We start from the raw sequence: 11635 nt of genomic DNA, 5'->3' as shown, positions 1-11635 counted from the left end.
AAGAATGATGAGTACCATCCCAAGAACACCATCCCTACTGTGAAGCATGGGGGTGGTAGCATCATGCTTTGGGGGTGTTTTTCTGCACATGGGACAGGGCGACTGCACTGTATTAAGGAGAGGATGACCGGGGCCATGTATTGTGAGATTTTGGGGAACAACTTCCTTCCCTCAGTTAGAGCATTGAAGATGGGTCGAGGCCGGGTCTTCCAACATGACAATGACCCGAAGCACACAGCCAGGATAACCAAGGAGTGGCTCTGTAAGAAGCATATCAAGGTTCTGGCGTGGCCTAGCCAGTCTCCAGACCTAAACCCAATAGAGAATCTTTGGAGGGAGCTCAAACTCCGTGTTTCTCAGCGCCAGCCCAGAAACCTGACTGATCTAGAGAAGATCTGTGTGGAGGAGTGGGCCAAAATCCCTCCTGCAGTGCAAACCTGGTGAAAAACTACAGGAAAACCTCTGTAATTGCAAACAAAGGCTACTGTACCAAATATTAACATTGATTTTCTCAGGTGTTCAAATACTTATTTGCAGCTGTATCATACAAATAAATAGTTAAAAAATCATACATTGTGATTTCTGGATTTTTTTTTTTTAGATTATGTCTCTCACAGTGAACATGCACCTACGATGACAATTTCAGACCCCTCCATGATTTCTAAGTGGGAGAACTTGCAAAATAGCAGGGTGTTCAAATACTTATTTTCCTCACTGTACATGTATGAAATTTCTGTGGCACAGTACCATGTCCAGACGTACCAAAAAGACTCTTGGAGCGATGTTCTAAACCCAACAGGAAGTCGGTCATTTAGAATTATATGGTAATTTTCGGATGATTTACACACTCTGTACTTTAACGAACTCCTCCTTGTGTTGTGCAGCCTAAACCCATTGACAATTAAAAGTTGTGCAAACGGTGAGTTTTTGTGGAACAGCGTGCCTGTGGCGTGGCATCCAAAATCTATGATTCGCCATGAAAGAGGAAGTTGTTGTAATTTCAGTCTACATGCTCACATCTGCACCAAACTTTACGTGCTTGATAACAGTCACACCCCGAACACATCTACATGCTAATATTCAGTTATACTCATAGCACCAAGTGCTATGTAGCACCACAAAGAGGACACAGGATGTAATGATTAACAGCAGCGCTAAGCGCTGATTGTGATTTTTAATTAGGGGTCCAAGCCCGGAGTGAGCTGGGAACCCACGGATGCAAGGCGTCGCTGTTCCCAGTATAAGCGAAGCGGCTGGGAACCCTATTGTAATCATTCTCGTTTTTATTATTCTTCTTCCGTGAAGTAAAACCGATACTGCGGCCTAGATGGTAAGTGCTACAGAGGCGAAACTCATGGGGTAGGTCCAGGTCACGGCAGCAACCGCAGGCGCAAAAATTCTCACACTTCTACATCTAGGGGGCGCTATAAGCAAGGTCAACGCGTTTGGGATTGGAACTCCCGCCTACGAAGAAACCTAAGTCCTCCAAAGCCACAAGTCTGGAGTCGATTGGCATCAAACTTGGCACAGACCATCTCTGGACAAAGTTGATACAGGCTTATGCTCCCCAGATCGATACCCGAAAAACTGTTCCAATTATAAGGCAACCATTGTTTACACAAAACGCTAGTAACAGGACATGATGTCATATCTTCGGTTTGGAATGGCCGATCAACACCAAACTTGGAGCACTTATGTGGGAAACCCCCCTGAGGGCCTGTGCAAAATTTGGTTCAACTTCCCCCTAGGTGGCACTGTTTAAACCGAAAAATTAGTTCCTCTGTAACTATTGACATGAAAGTTGAGCCGAATTGTTCAGCATTGTCCCTTAACTCCAAGGACCAAAGTTGTCCCTAATGTGCCCATAGGTGGCGCTGTTATTGCAGATTAAAGTTGTCAGAAAAAATCCCATTGCTTACATGCATTTTATATCTCCATAACCACAAGTCTGATTGATACCCAATTTGGTTCTCCAAATTATGATTTTCTTGCTTCTAATAAACCAAACGACTACTACTACTAACATTACTTGTTGTTGTTCGTCTTCGTCTTCTTATTTGTACGTATTCAACGTAGTGACTGAAGAGCAGTTTGTCCGTTTGGGCTACTGTAGAAATATGGCAGAGCAACATGGCGACATCCATGGAAATGGACCAGCGGTGTATGTAGATAGAAATGGCACATTCTGAGGTAATAAAATCATATAAGTTCATTATGTAAGGTCTTTATACACCATTTAAAACATAGTTATTTATATTATATTGCATTTCTATCATAAGATCCTCCTAAATACTACACACTGAACCTTTAAATAGCAATAATAGTTTTCTTAAAGGGGCTATTTGTAGTTTTTTAATGAAATTTATCACTTTTATATTGCCTATTTGTGAAGTTGTTGTAACCTCACAGAAAAATTAACCATTTGTCTGCTTTTGTGGTTGCGGTTGCGGAAAACAGCCACTATGCTGCGTCTTATGTGAAGAAATAGGGGCTGATTTTCTGCAAAATCCATTGGTTTATGTAGACTGTGATGTTCATGTGTGCTCCCAAGCCTCTAGCCTACTGATCCTGAACTGTACACACAGCGACAACACCGCAGTAAATGAAATGGAGTCCGCTAACATCAAAAACATCTGGTTCCCAGCACAACACTAACTAAAAAAAAAATGTATAGGTTGAAGCCCGTCAGGCCAAACAAGAATCAGAAAGGCATTTGACTCATGAAGAGACCTCCGATTTGATGTGGATATAAAAACTGGCAAATTACTGCAAAGCATGTGAAATATATTGTGATTTTGTGCTTTAGCTGGCTCAAGTTAGATAACTTTACATAACGCAATTCACATTACTATCCTGTGTACCACCAGTATTATGTCAAAGTGTTTACAAAGTAAATGTGGAACGATTTGTTTCTAAAGCCAATAGTGATGCAGGCAGGGGCATCCAGCTACATTAGCATGGATCTGTCATTGTTTGCTTTCTAACATTCAGTTTAGATTTATTGTCATTTTACCGATACCCAGCTTCTTCACCTTCTCAGTCGCCGTAACTTAAGTGACCCGCATCACATACAATAATGCACGGTGCAGGACAATGACGCAGTGGAAGACCAATACACTACATTACCATTACTCATCAATATCAATATTCAGTCTAGCTCCCTAACCGTTTTCGTTATTATCCAATAAATTTAGCTGTGCTGACATTGCTGATCCTCTGATGAAAGATACATATAGTTATTAAAAAGCTGGCAGACGAGCTAATGACATATCATGTCGGCTAAATGCAGTCAATAGCCGCATTTCCACCAAAGGAACTATACCCCAGAACTAGGAACCTTTGGAGGAACGCACTGCATTTCCACCGCGGGAACCACGGACTAAATTTAGTTCTAGTGTCTTTATTTTACCTCACAAAAAGTCCCTGCTCGAGGGGTAGTACTTTCCGAAAGTACCGGTACTTTGGGGGGATGGGGCTTACTTTGCAGTGAATTTCAGAATGGGCGAGTAGAGGCTCCTGGCTTTAAATCGAGTATGTAGGTTGTTTTTCTATGACTGCTCCTCTCTTTTCCACCGTTGTTTGCAAACCAATAAATTACAATCAACAGTCAAAGAGCCACTCAAGTCTCCCTGATGTCCGCCTGAGATCGCACGTCTGTATTATATTTATAGCTCAGAAACAGCAGCCATCGTGCAGCAGTGTGTTTACAGCTAACAGCTCATGGAGTTACGCTAAATACTGGGTCCAAAGTTGTTGTTTTAAGTTTTCATCAGTCAGGAGGTTTCTACAAGGAGTCGAAGTTGGTCTCCTCCTCTCCAAAACAAATGGAACAGCTGATTACAGCAGTTAATAAAGCTTGTTAAAAATCCCATTCCTCCGACGCTCAGGCAGACACAGACGTGATGCTGCAGCTGATCTGCAGCTGTTGTCGGCTGGAAATGTTTTAATAACCTTCCAAACTATCGCAATTTTATTTTTGTTAATTTAAGAACTTGATGGCTTTATCCAGTTTACGAACGAACTTTATTGTGTGTCTCTTCATTATACTCCCGCACAAAAAAAGCTGTTTTTAATAGTCAAGCATAGCCTATAGTTTTTCATTATATTCCATTAAAATCTGATGTTCATTTATATATTTTGCTCATGGATCATGGTTACTAAATAATGATGCCTGTCCATCGTTTTGTGCGTAGTATACGTCAGCCGGTTAATTTTCCTAATCTTCGCAGGTCTTTAGACTGCAGTGCAAATGCACACAACAATGGGCTGAAGGAACCTTTTGGTTGGTTTAGATGGTAGATATGGGGAACAGTATTACAGTTTGTATCCTGGAGAAGCCTTTTCTTGCATATGTGGACTACCCAAAATACACAAAGAAGGAGCCCCACCCAGGCCTGGAACAAAAGCTAGGAGTCATCAGAACCCTGCACCACAGAGCAGACCACATACCAACAAGTGCAGAAGCCAGAGAGAAGGAACAGAACCACCTGAAGGGGGCACTTACAACCTGTGGATACTGTAAATGGACCTTTGTGAAAACAGCCACAAATCCAGGAAGAAGACCAACACTACAGGGGAGGAGGAGAAGAAGGTCAAACGCAACAACATTGTGATTCCATACGTGTCTGGAGTATCAGAGAAACTCAGGAGGATTTTCAACAAACATAACAGCCCTGTGTTTTTTAAACCCAAGAACACACTAAGACAGATGCTGGTACACCCTTGAGGTCTCAAGGAAGCCATCTACACCCGGGTCGAGAAGCCGTCATTGAACAGGGGAGGGGGTTTACGCCACCACTTATCCCCCACTTACAATGCTGTCCTTTCATCACTTCCCAGGAAACTAAACAAGCATTTCCTCTTGGCCTCAGGTGAGGATGCCAACGAGGGTCGTTCAGACTTGGCCACGGGTGGCTCTAACGACCATGACAACTGTTGTTACCACAGCCAAGAGCACTAACGAACCAGCGGTATTAACAATCCTAGCTAACGATCCCACAGAGATAAATAGCTGAGTTTCCCTACCAGTCAGTCAGAACTGAAGAAGTCTCTTGGATGAGGGACAAAACGTCTTCTAGTATCTACAACCAAGTCCAGTTGCCCTTGACCTCAACCTTCGTTGGATAATTATGACCTCGATGACTGAGAACCTTCACAGACCCCTTTAAGGAAATAAACAAACTTTTAATTAATGGTTTAATGTAAAAGTCTTTTCTGTCCAGCAGAGAGATATGTGTTGCCAGATCTTGTGAAAATATATTGCTGAGACAGAGACAGGTCTTGAATAAAGTTAATCTTCTTCTGATTTGTCTGTCTGATAAATGCCACTTGAGTGTCAGAATGTTCAAAAGATATGTGGCTTGTGAAAAATGCGTCCAATATTTACTTTGGTGACTACAGGGAATAATCTGTGTTCATACTGACTCTCCCATTGGAGTGAATGGAATCAGGACTTGCCACTGCCATAACCAGCAGACTGTTCACACTGAAGGATACTCGAGCAGTATGTCATCGCTGCATCACACGGCTGCAGCCACTGCTGACTGTAATGTAAGCAGGCCAAATCCACTTGCTAAAGTATAATAACTAACTTCCCGTTGTCTTTAGAACACCTGCATGCACATGGCACTTTCACTTAATGCAATATCACTTTCACTTCAGGCCCCATATTTTTGCCTCATGTCTCTCTTTCCATCCCCCCCTTCAACTCTCCTGTTTCCTCAGGGGGAGGCACGTCACAGATAAAAAAAAAACAACAAAACTCTGATCCAGAGTAATGGGGAAAAAGCAGGAAAATGGACAGGGATCCACTGTGCAGCATGAATCTGCTTTGTAATTTGATGGTAATCTGCTCATAAGATTGTGAGACATGACATTTTGGCATGTGAATGGAAGCTTAATAAAGCAGAGCCACCACGATCAGTCATGTTCCTCTTTTGGGACCCAAAATATCTACAACAAAAATAATTTAAATCCAGCCTAGTCATGCTACAGGAAATATATTGGAATCATAGTCACCTTTTTTTCTGTTTCTTTGACCTGTTTTAATGCTGCTGGGTCCCAGCCTTTTGAGGGGGAGAGACAGTGATGGCTTCCCACAGTACCAGGAGAAGTTCATTCGGGAATGCATCAGGAAGTTTCCATACTGTGAGGCCACACTCCTTCAGCAGCTGGTGAGGAGCATTGCACCGGTAGAGATTGTAAGTGAAGAGGATATCAGAGAATCGACAGAGAAAGTGTAATATATACATAAAATATATTTTTTAGCATTAAAAAGTCCAGTGTGTAATATTTAGGAGGATCTATTGACAGAAAAGCATATATATACATAACTATGTTTTCAGTGGTGTATAAAGACCTTACATAATGATATGTTTTTATTATCTTAGAATGAGCCATTTCTATCTACATACACACTCCTCTTCCATGGATGGTTTGCTACCATGTTTCTACAATAGCCCTAAAGGACAAACTGCTCTACAGAGCACATTTCATCACTATGTTGAATACGCACGAAGAAGTAGTAATAGTCGTCTAGTTTATTAGATGTAAGAAGAGAGGTGAAATTTGGACAAATGGAGGATCACACGTATTTTTTAGCACAATGGCCGACACTTCTCCCACGTGCTTTGAAAGGGAAGGGTGAGCGGTGAGTGAGATGGTTGCAATTCGAACACCCTCACCACCAGATGCCACTTAAACCTACACACTGAACCTTTAAGCCCTTTGTTTTTTAAAGTAACAATGAGGAGGAAAAGTGATGGTCGTCAGTAGTAGCTGATGATAGAGGGTTACTAAGTAATTAAGTAATCATTGATTTTTAATCATTGTTGTTGATAACCTAATACATCATTGCATCTTGTTTTCAGGGCAACAGCCCAACGGCATTCTCAGTGTTGACCCAGGCCCTGACAGGTCAGATGGCTTTTGTAGATGCTGACTACTGTACAACATGTGGGGAGAAGGGAGCAGACAAGAGGTGCTCCCTTTGCAAAGCAGTAAGCCAAAGTCTGTTAACAGCCAACATCTATAATGCAGTTCAATCATGTCATCAAAATCTCCATGTTAAACTACCTCCAGGTCATGTTCTCTTTTATTTGTCTCTAAGTTGACTTACTGCAGCTTGACGTGCCAAAAGCTCCACTGGTTCACCCATAAAAAGATGTGCAGGTCTCTGCAGGAGCAGGATGCCGACCTGGAGAAAGACACTCCAAGGTTGAAAGAACTGAAAGGTGCTCACCTTTTACCTGTTCTACAGTTATGTACCATACACCCATGATTCACATAGTTTGTTCTGGAGACATATTGTTCATGGCTGCCTGTGGGTTACCCCCTTCCTTCCACGCGTATGATTGTCTATTGCCTGCATGACATGAGGCCGGCGACTGGCATGCAGAGCCATGTTCAGCGATGATTGGTCAGGGCTGACAGACAAATGAACATTCAGCTTTATTTATAGACAGTGTAGGGAAGGTTACTTTGGAAATGTAATAAGTTACCAATTACAAGTTATCCCATTTAAAATGTAATAGTGGTGTAACTCTTTTAATTACTTTTTCAAAGTGAAGTGCAGTTCGGCAGCACGACAGTGGAGTCTTAAGCCAGCCCTCTGTGTCAGGCTACTGTGTAGTGTGCTCTCAGGTGTTAAACAGACACAATGGGTGCTTCTTAATTCCTTTATTTGTCGTTTCTCACTAATTTTTCACTCCTCGCTTGAACCGGAAGTTGTTCCGCTCCGCCATCTTGCAGACCGTCACAAAGCTCTTATTTGTGCTCTGAGGAGCGAGGGTCAACGAGCGTTCTCTGAGGAGCTATGAGTGAGGATGCACGAGTACATCCTTCACAGAAGTCTTTTACTGACCGACACGCCCCCTTATTGGATGACTGTTATTGATTGGACGCTGCATCTGATCTGATACATCACGACACTGCAGTATGATATCTGAGTTAAGACAGATAACAGATTAAAAGTGTATCACCTCCAAGTTTTATATGTGATTTGTTTTATGATTCACCGTCTAGTTAAAATCTGTGTTCATTGTAGGTAACAGATTTGCCTGATCTGTTACTTCTCCCATTAACTTTATTATGTAGACAATCAAAGTCAGAGAGAGTGAAAACCTAAAACTGAGCTGCAGTCGGCTTTGAATGAGTTACATCATTTCACATCGTTTCCCCTTGCACATTTCATATTCTGGGTTATTCAATAGGCCTAATTAATACACAATCATAATAAACAGATGCAGATAATGAAAAAATAATATAAATGCATTCTGCCAGTAGAAATGATCCTGTTCCTCTGAGCAGGACACAGTTTAAAGTATAACAACATGTTCTGATCTCAGGGCATCAAATAGGCCGACTACACTTTGAGAAAGCCTGACAAAGGGTTGGTAGCCTATTTGATGCCCTTTGATGAGAACGGGCTATAATCACAGAATGCAGGTTGTTCTTTGTGTTCAGGTGTTTGTTAAACAGGTAACAGCTACAGACAGAAATCATGCTGCTCTGCAGTGATAACTGTGAGACGTCGCTTAACGTGACACTTTGGAGGAAAGGGCATCTCATTTTATTTTAAAACATATTTCCTCGTTCCTTCTCTCCTCGCATGGTTTCCTAGCATCTCTCCATGCATCACAGGTGGGGGGGTCTAAGAAAAGACCCAAGTGAAGGAAACGTGAACGCAATAGAGATAGACCCCATTAGTGTGTGTGCCTCTGCCTCTGTTAGGTGATGAAAGCGACCTGGTGATGGAGACGGCCAACTTCCTACAGGAGCTGTGTCTGCGGGCAGAGGAGAAGGTGGCTGCTGCAGGAAGCTGCCCTGCAGAACTGCTTGCCTGTCCTTCTACCTCTGCTGAAGCACCGTCCTGCTCCCAAGACTGAGACAGGGCATCCTGAACAACGCAGAGTCATCTCTTGTTGTGAATTTTCACAAAAGTTGCATATAACAGGCATGGCTGAACAAAATTCATGTCATCAGGGTACATCCTGTATATTTGACGCCAAGCCAAGTTTTAGATAATCAAGTAGGTATTAAGACTTTCCAAATTAAAGTTGGTGCTAGCAAACAGCCTGGTTAATCTGATAAGGGAATTAGAGAGGCATAAAGTGAAGTCTAATGGTGATAATTGCAGCTTTTTCTAGACGGAACAATCTCTCACTACTGTTAAGGAGACTGTCTAAACGGGACTCCACAAAAATCCAAAACATTTATGGTATGGGATCTCAAATGTTTCTCAAAACATTATGTATGAATTTGCATGTAGACCTATTTGGTCATAGATTGAGACAAGTGGTTAATATGACTCAAGTTTTTGTGCATATATACAGGAGAAAAAGACTCCATATTTGGCACAGCTAGGGTGCTGGAGAGTTGGCTGTGTGGTACTATGACATAGGGAAGTTGTCTGAACTGGCGCTTCATTTCTAGCCAACCATGAACTGTTGCATGTCATTCCTTCTCTCTCTCCCCTAATTTTCTTCACTGTCACTGTTACCTAATAAAGGTGTGAAAGGCCAATAAATCATGCAAAAAAGCAGCAAGAATGTTGTTCATATATACTGTCCTATTGCCACAGAAGAATATTGATATTGGATGATTCTAGAAAACACCAGATTATGTTCAACTACAATATTTTTAATGTCCAAAATTTTCAATGATATCTGCAAGTCAACTAAGGTATGGTTAAGGTTAGGGAATGATTGTGATTGTGGCACATGTTACTATATGTAACTCCAGAGAACGTACTGCACGGTGGTCACCAGAGGGTCTCCTGCTCAGCCTCGCTGGTTTCCGTCACATATAGTTAGAGTGTGGTTAAGGTTAAGCAACAAAAACATTTGATTAAGGTTTCAGAAGGACTGCAGTTACTGTTACAGGAATAAAAAGGAAAAGGTTAATTGTAATTCTGATGGGACTCAAACTCCAGTCTTTTACATAAAAATCAATAGTGCTGCATGCCAATCCACCATTCCGTTTGTGCCTCACTAAAGAAAGGGCACAGTACCTGGATTAGTGATGAACGTTGGCACTGGACATTGTGTTTTCTGCAGAAACATCCAATATGCACAAAATTGTGTGCATATTGGATTGTGAACTGCAGCGTACACTACATCGCTAGACACTATATCCCTGCATATATCATGAAGAAGGAAGAGACCTTTCTGTAGAGTAGTTGGAACACCAAGATGTGTATTGTTTAGATGCTGGTTTAGCCAGCCACATCAAAGAAAAGACATGTCAGTTCTGTATGTAGGATCAGACAGCTTAGGGCAAATGCAGTTATGAACTACAAACCGAGAGTGATTAGGACAGTTTCCTGAGGTTTCCTGAACTAAACTGTAAAAAAAAAAAAACAGTTTGTCATAGATGCAGTATTTCATAATGTGAACTTAACTGTGTTCTTGTGTGGTCCTGGAAACCTGTGTTCTATGAAGTGAAGCACATTTGATTTTTTCAAATCTATGTCTTTTGTTTTATTGTGAAACTATCTACGTCTATCACTCTCACAAAATTATGGATTTAAAGAATGTGACATTACTCCTGTTGTGGTGACTGCTCACTGGGCCCATCATTTGCCTTATCTTTTAAAATTAATAAAGTTTGCCTTCATCAGATGGGCTGGGTGAAGTTATTTTACAGCTATGTTGACATGCATACACGTAGACATCCAAAATACAGACACCAAGTTTAAGACTGCAGTTGGTGATTTGTATCAATAAAAAATAACAAAAATAAAAGAGCAGTCTTAATTATATTAATTAGTAGTCTTAAGCCCTGCTAGTGGCCCTTTGAGCTACAATGTTCTTTACACCCTTCCCCCTATATGACGATGTAGGACAGAACCTGTGAATGTGATCCTTTAATGATACTTTATTTCATATGTAGTTAAATAAAGTCTTTGTTGTTCACTTTATGAACATAATAATAACTCACTATATAATCATTAAACAAACTCCTTCAAAAAACAATGACAATGACAGTGAGCAAGCTAAAGGACATATTCTTGACAGCAGTTGGTTCTGACCGAAACAGAGCTAAAAGAAGAGTTAATATTGGACTTACTTTCATCAGGTGGACACAAACATGACTTGCTAACGTCACTGCGGGCTGTGTAAAAAGGCAACAGTCTGCTACCTGTTTGCAATTACAATATATTGTAAAACTATATCAGGGCTACGGGTCTGCCAAAAAAGATGGGTGGGAGATTCTGATCCATTACACGCCTTTTTGTCAACTTCAGCACATGTCTTCTCACAGTCTGCTAGCTGTCCGTTCTGTGTGTGCTGAAAACAATCCAGTGCTTGTTCTCAGCCCTGGCTCTGTAAATGGGAAACAAACAAAGTTTGCCCACACCTGGCCACACAACACTATGATGTGTGTGTCAGTAACATTAAATGGTTTGCCCACTGACATTCAGCTTATTTTCTATGACATGTTCTGGTCGTGATGTTAGCTATAGAAGCAGTTGTGAGTATCACTGTCTGGAGCTGCTGTGCTGATCTTGGAACCATGTCGTCTTCTCTGCGTGTTAGCTTCATGTTAGCTTCACATCAGAAACTTTGGCAACAGTTTGCAAATCCACAACTTAGCTAAAGTTGCTGTGTTGTTCGCTCTATATCATGGTATTTGT

General features: G+C 41.5%; 1 protein-coding gene across 1 annotated transcript in view; it reads left to right on the top strand.

Moving 5' to 3' along the window:
* Positions 1–10390, top strand: part of LOC123976309 (ankyrin repeat and MYND domain-containing protein 2-like) — an 817726-nt gene extending 807336 nt beyond the window's left edge. Inside the window, exons 7-10 of the mRNA XM_046058365.1 lie at positions 6065–6200; positions 6870–6998; positions 7109–7232; positions 8731–10390. Of these exons, the coding sequence (XP_045914321.1) occupies positions 6065–6200; positions 6870–6998; positions 7109–7232; positions 8731–8885 (544 nt within the window). The 3' untranslated portion in view covers positions 8886–10390. The remainder of the gene's footprint in view (positions 1–6064; positions 6201–6869; positions 6999–7108; positions 7233–8730) is intronic.
* Positions 10391–11635: the final 1245 nt, after the last annotated feature.

This window comes from Micropterus dolomieu, linkage group LG09, assembly GCF_021292245.1.
Source record: "Micropterus dolomieu isolate WLL.071019.BEF.003 ecotype Adirondacks linkage group LG09, ASM2129224v1, whole genome shotgun sequence".
Classification (NCBI taxonomy): domain Eukaryota; kingdom Metazoa; phylum Chordata; class Actinopteri; order Centrarchiformes; family Centrarchidae; genus Micropterus; species Micropterus dolomieu.
Note: the sequence above shows the minus strand (reverse complement) of the source record. Positions and strands in the feature narration are given on the sequence as shown.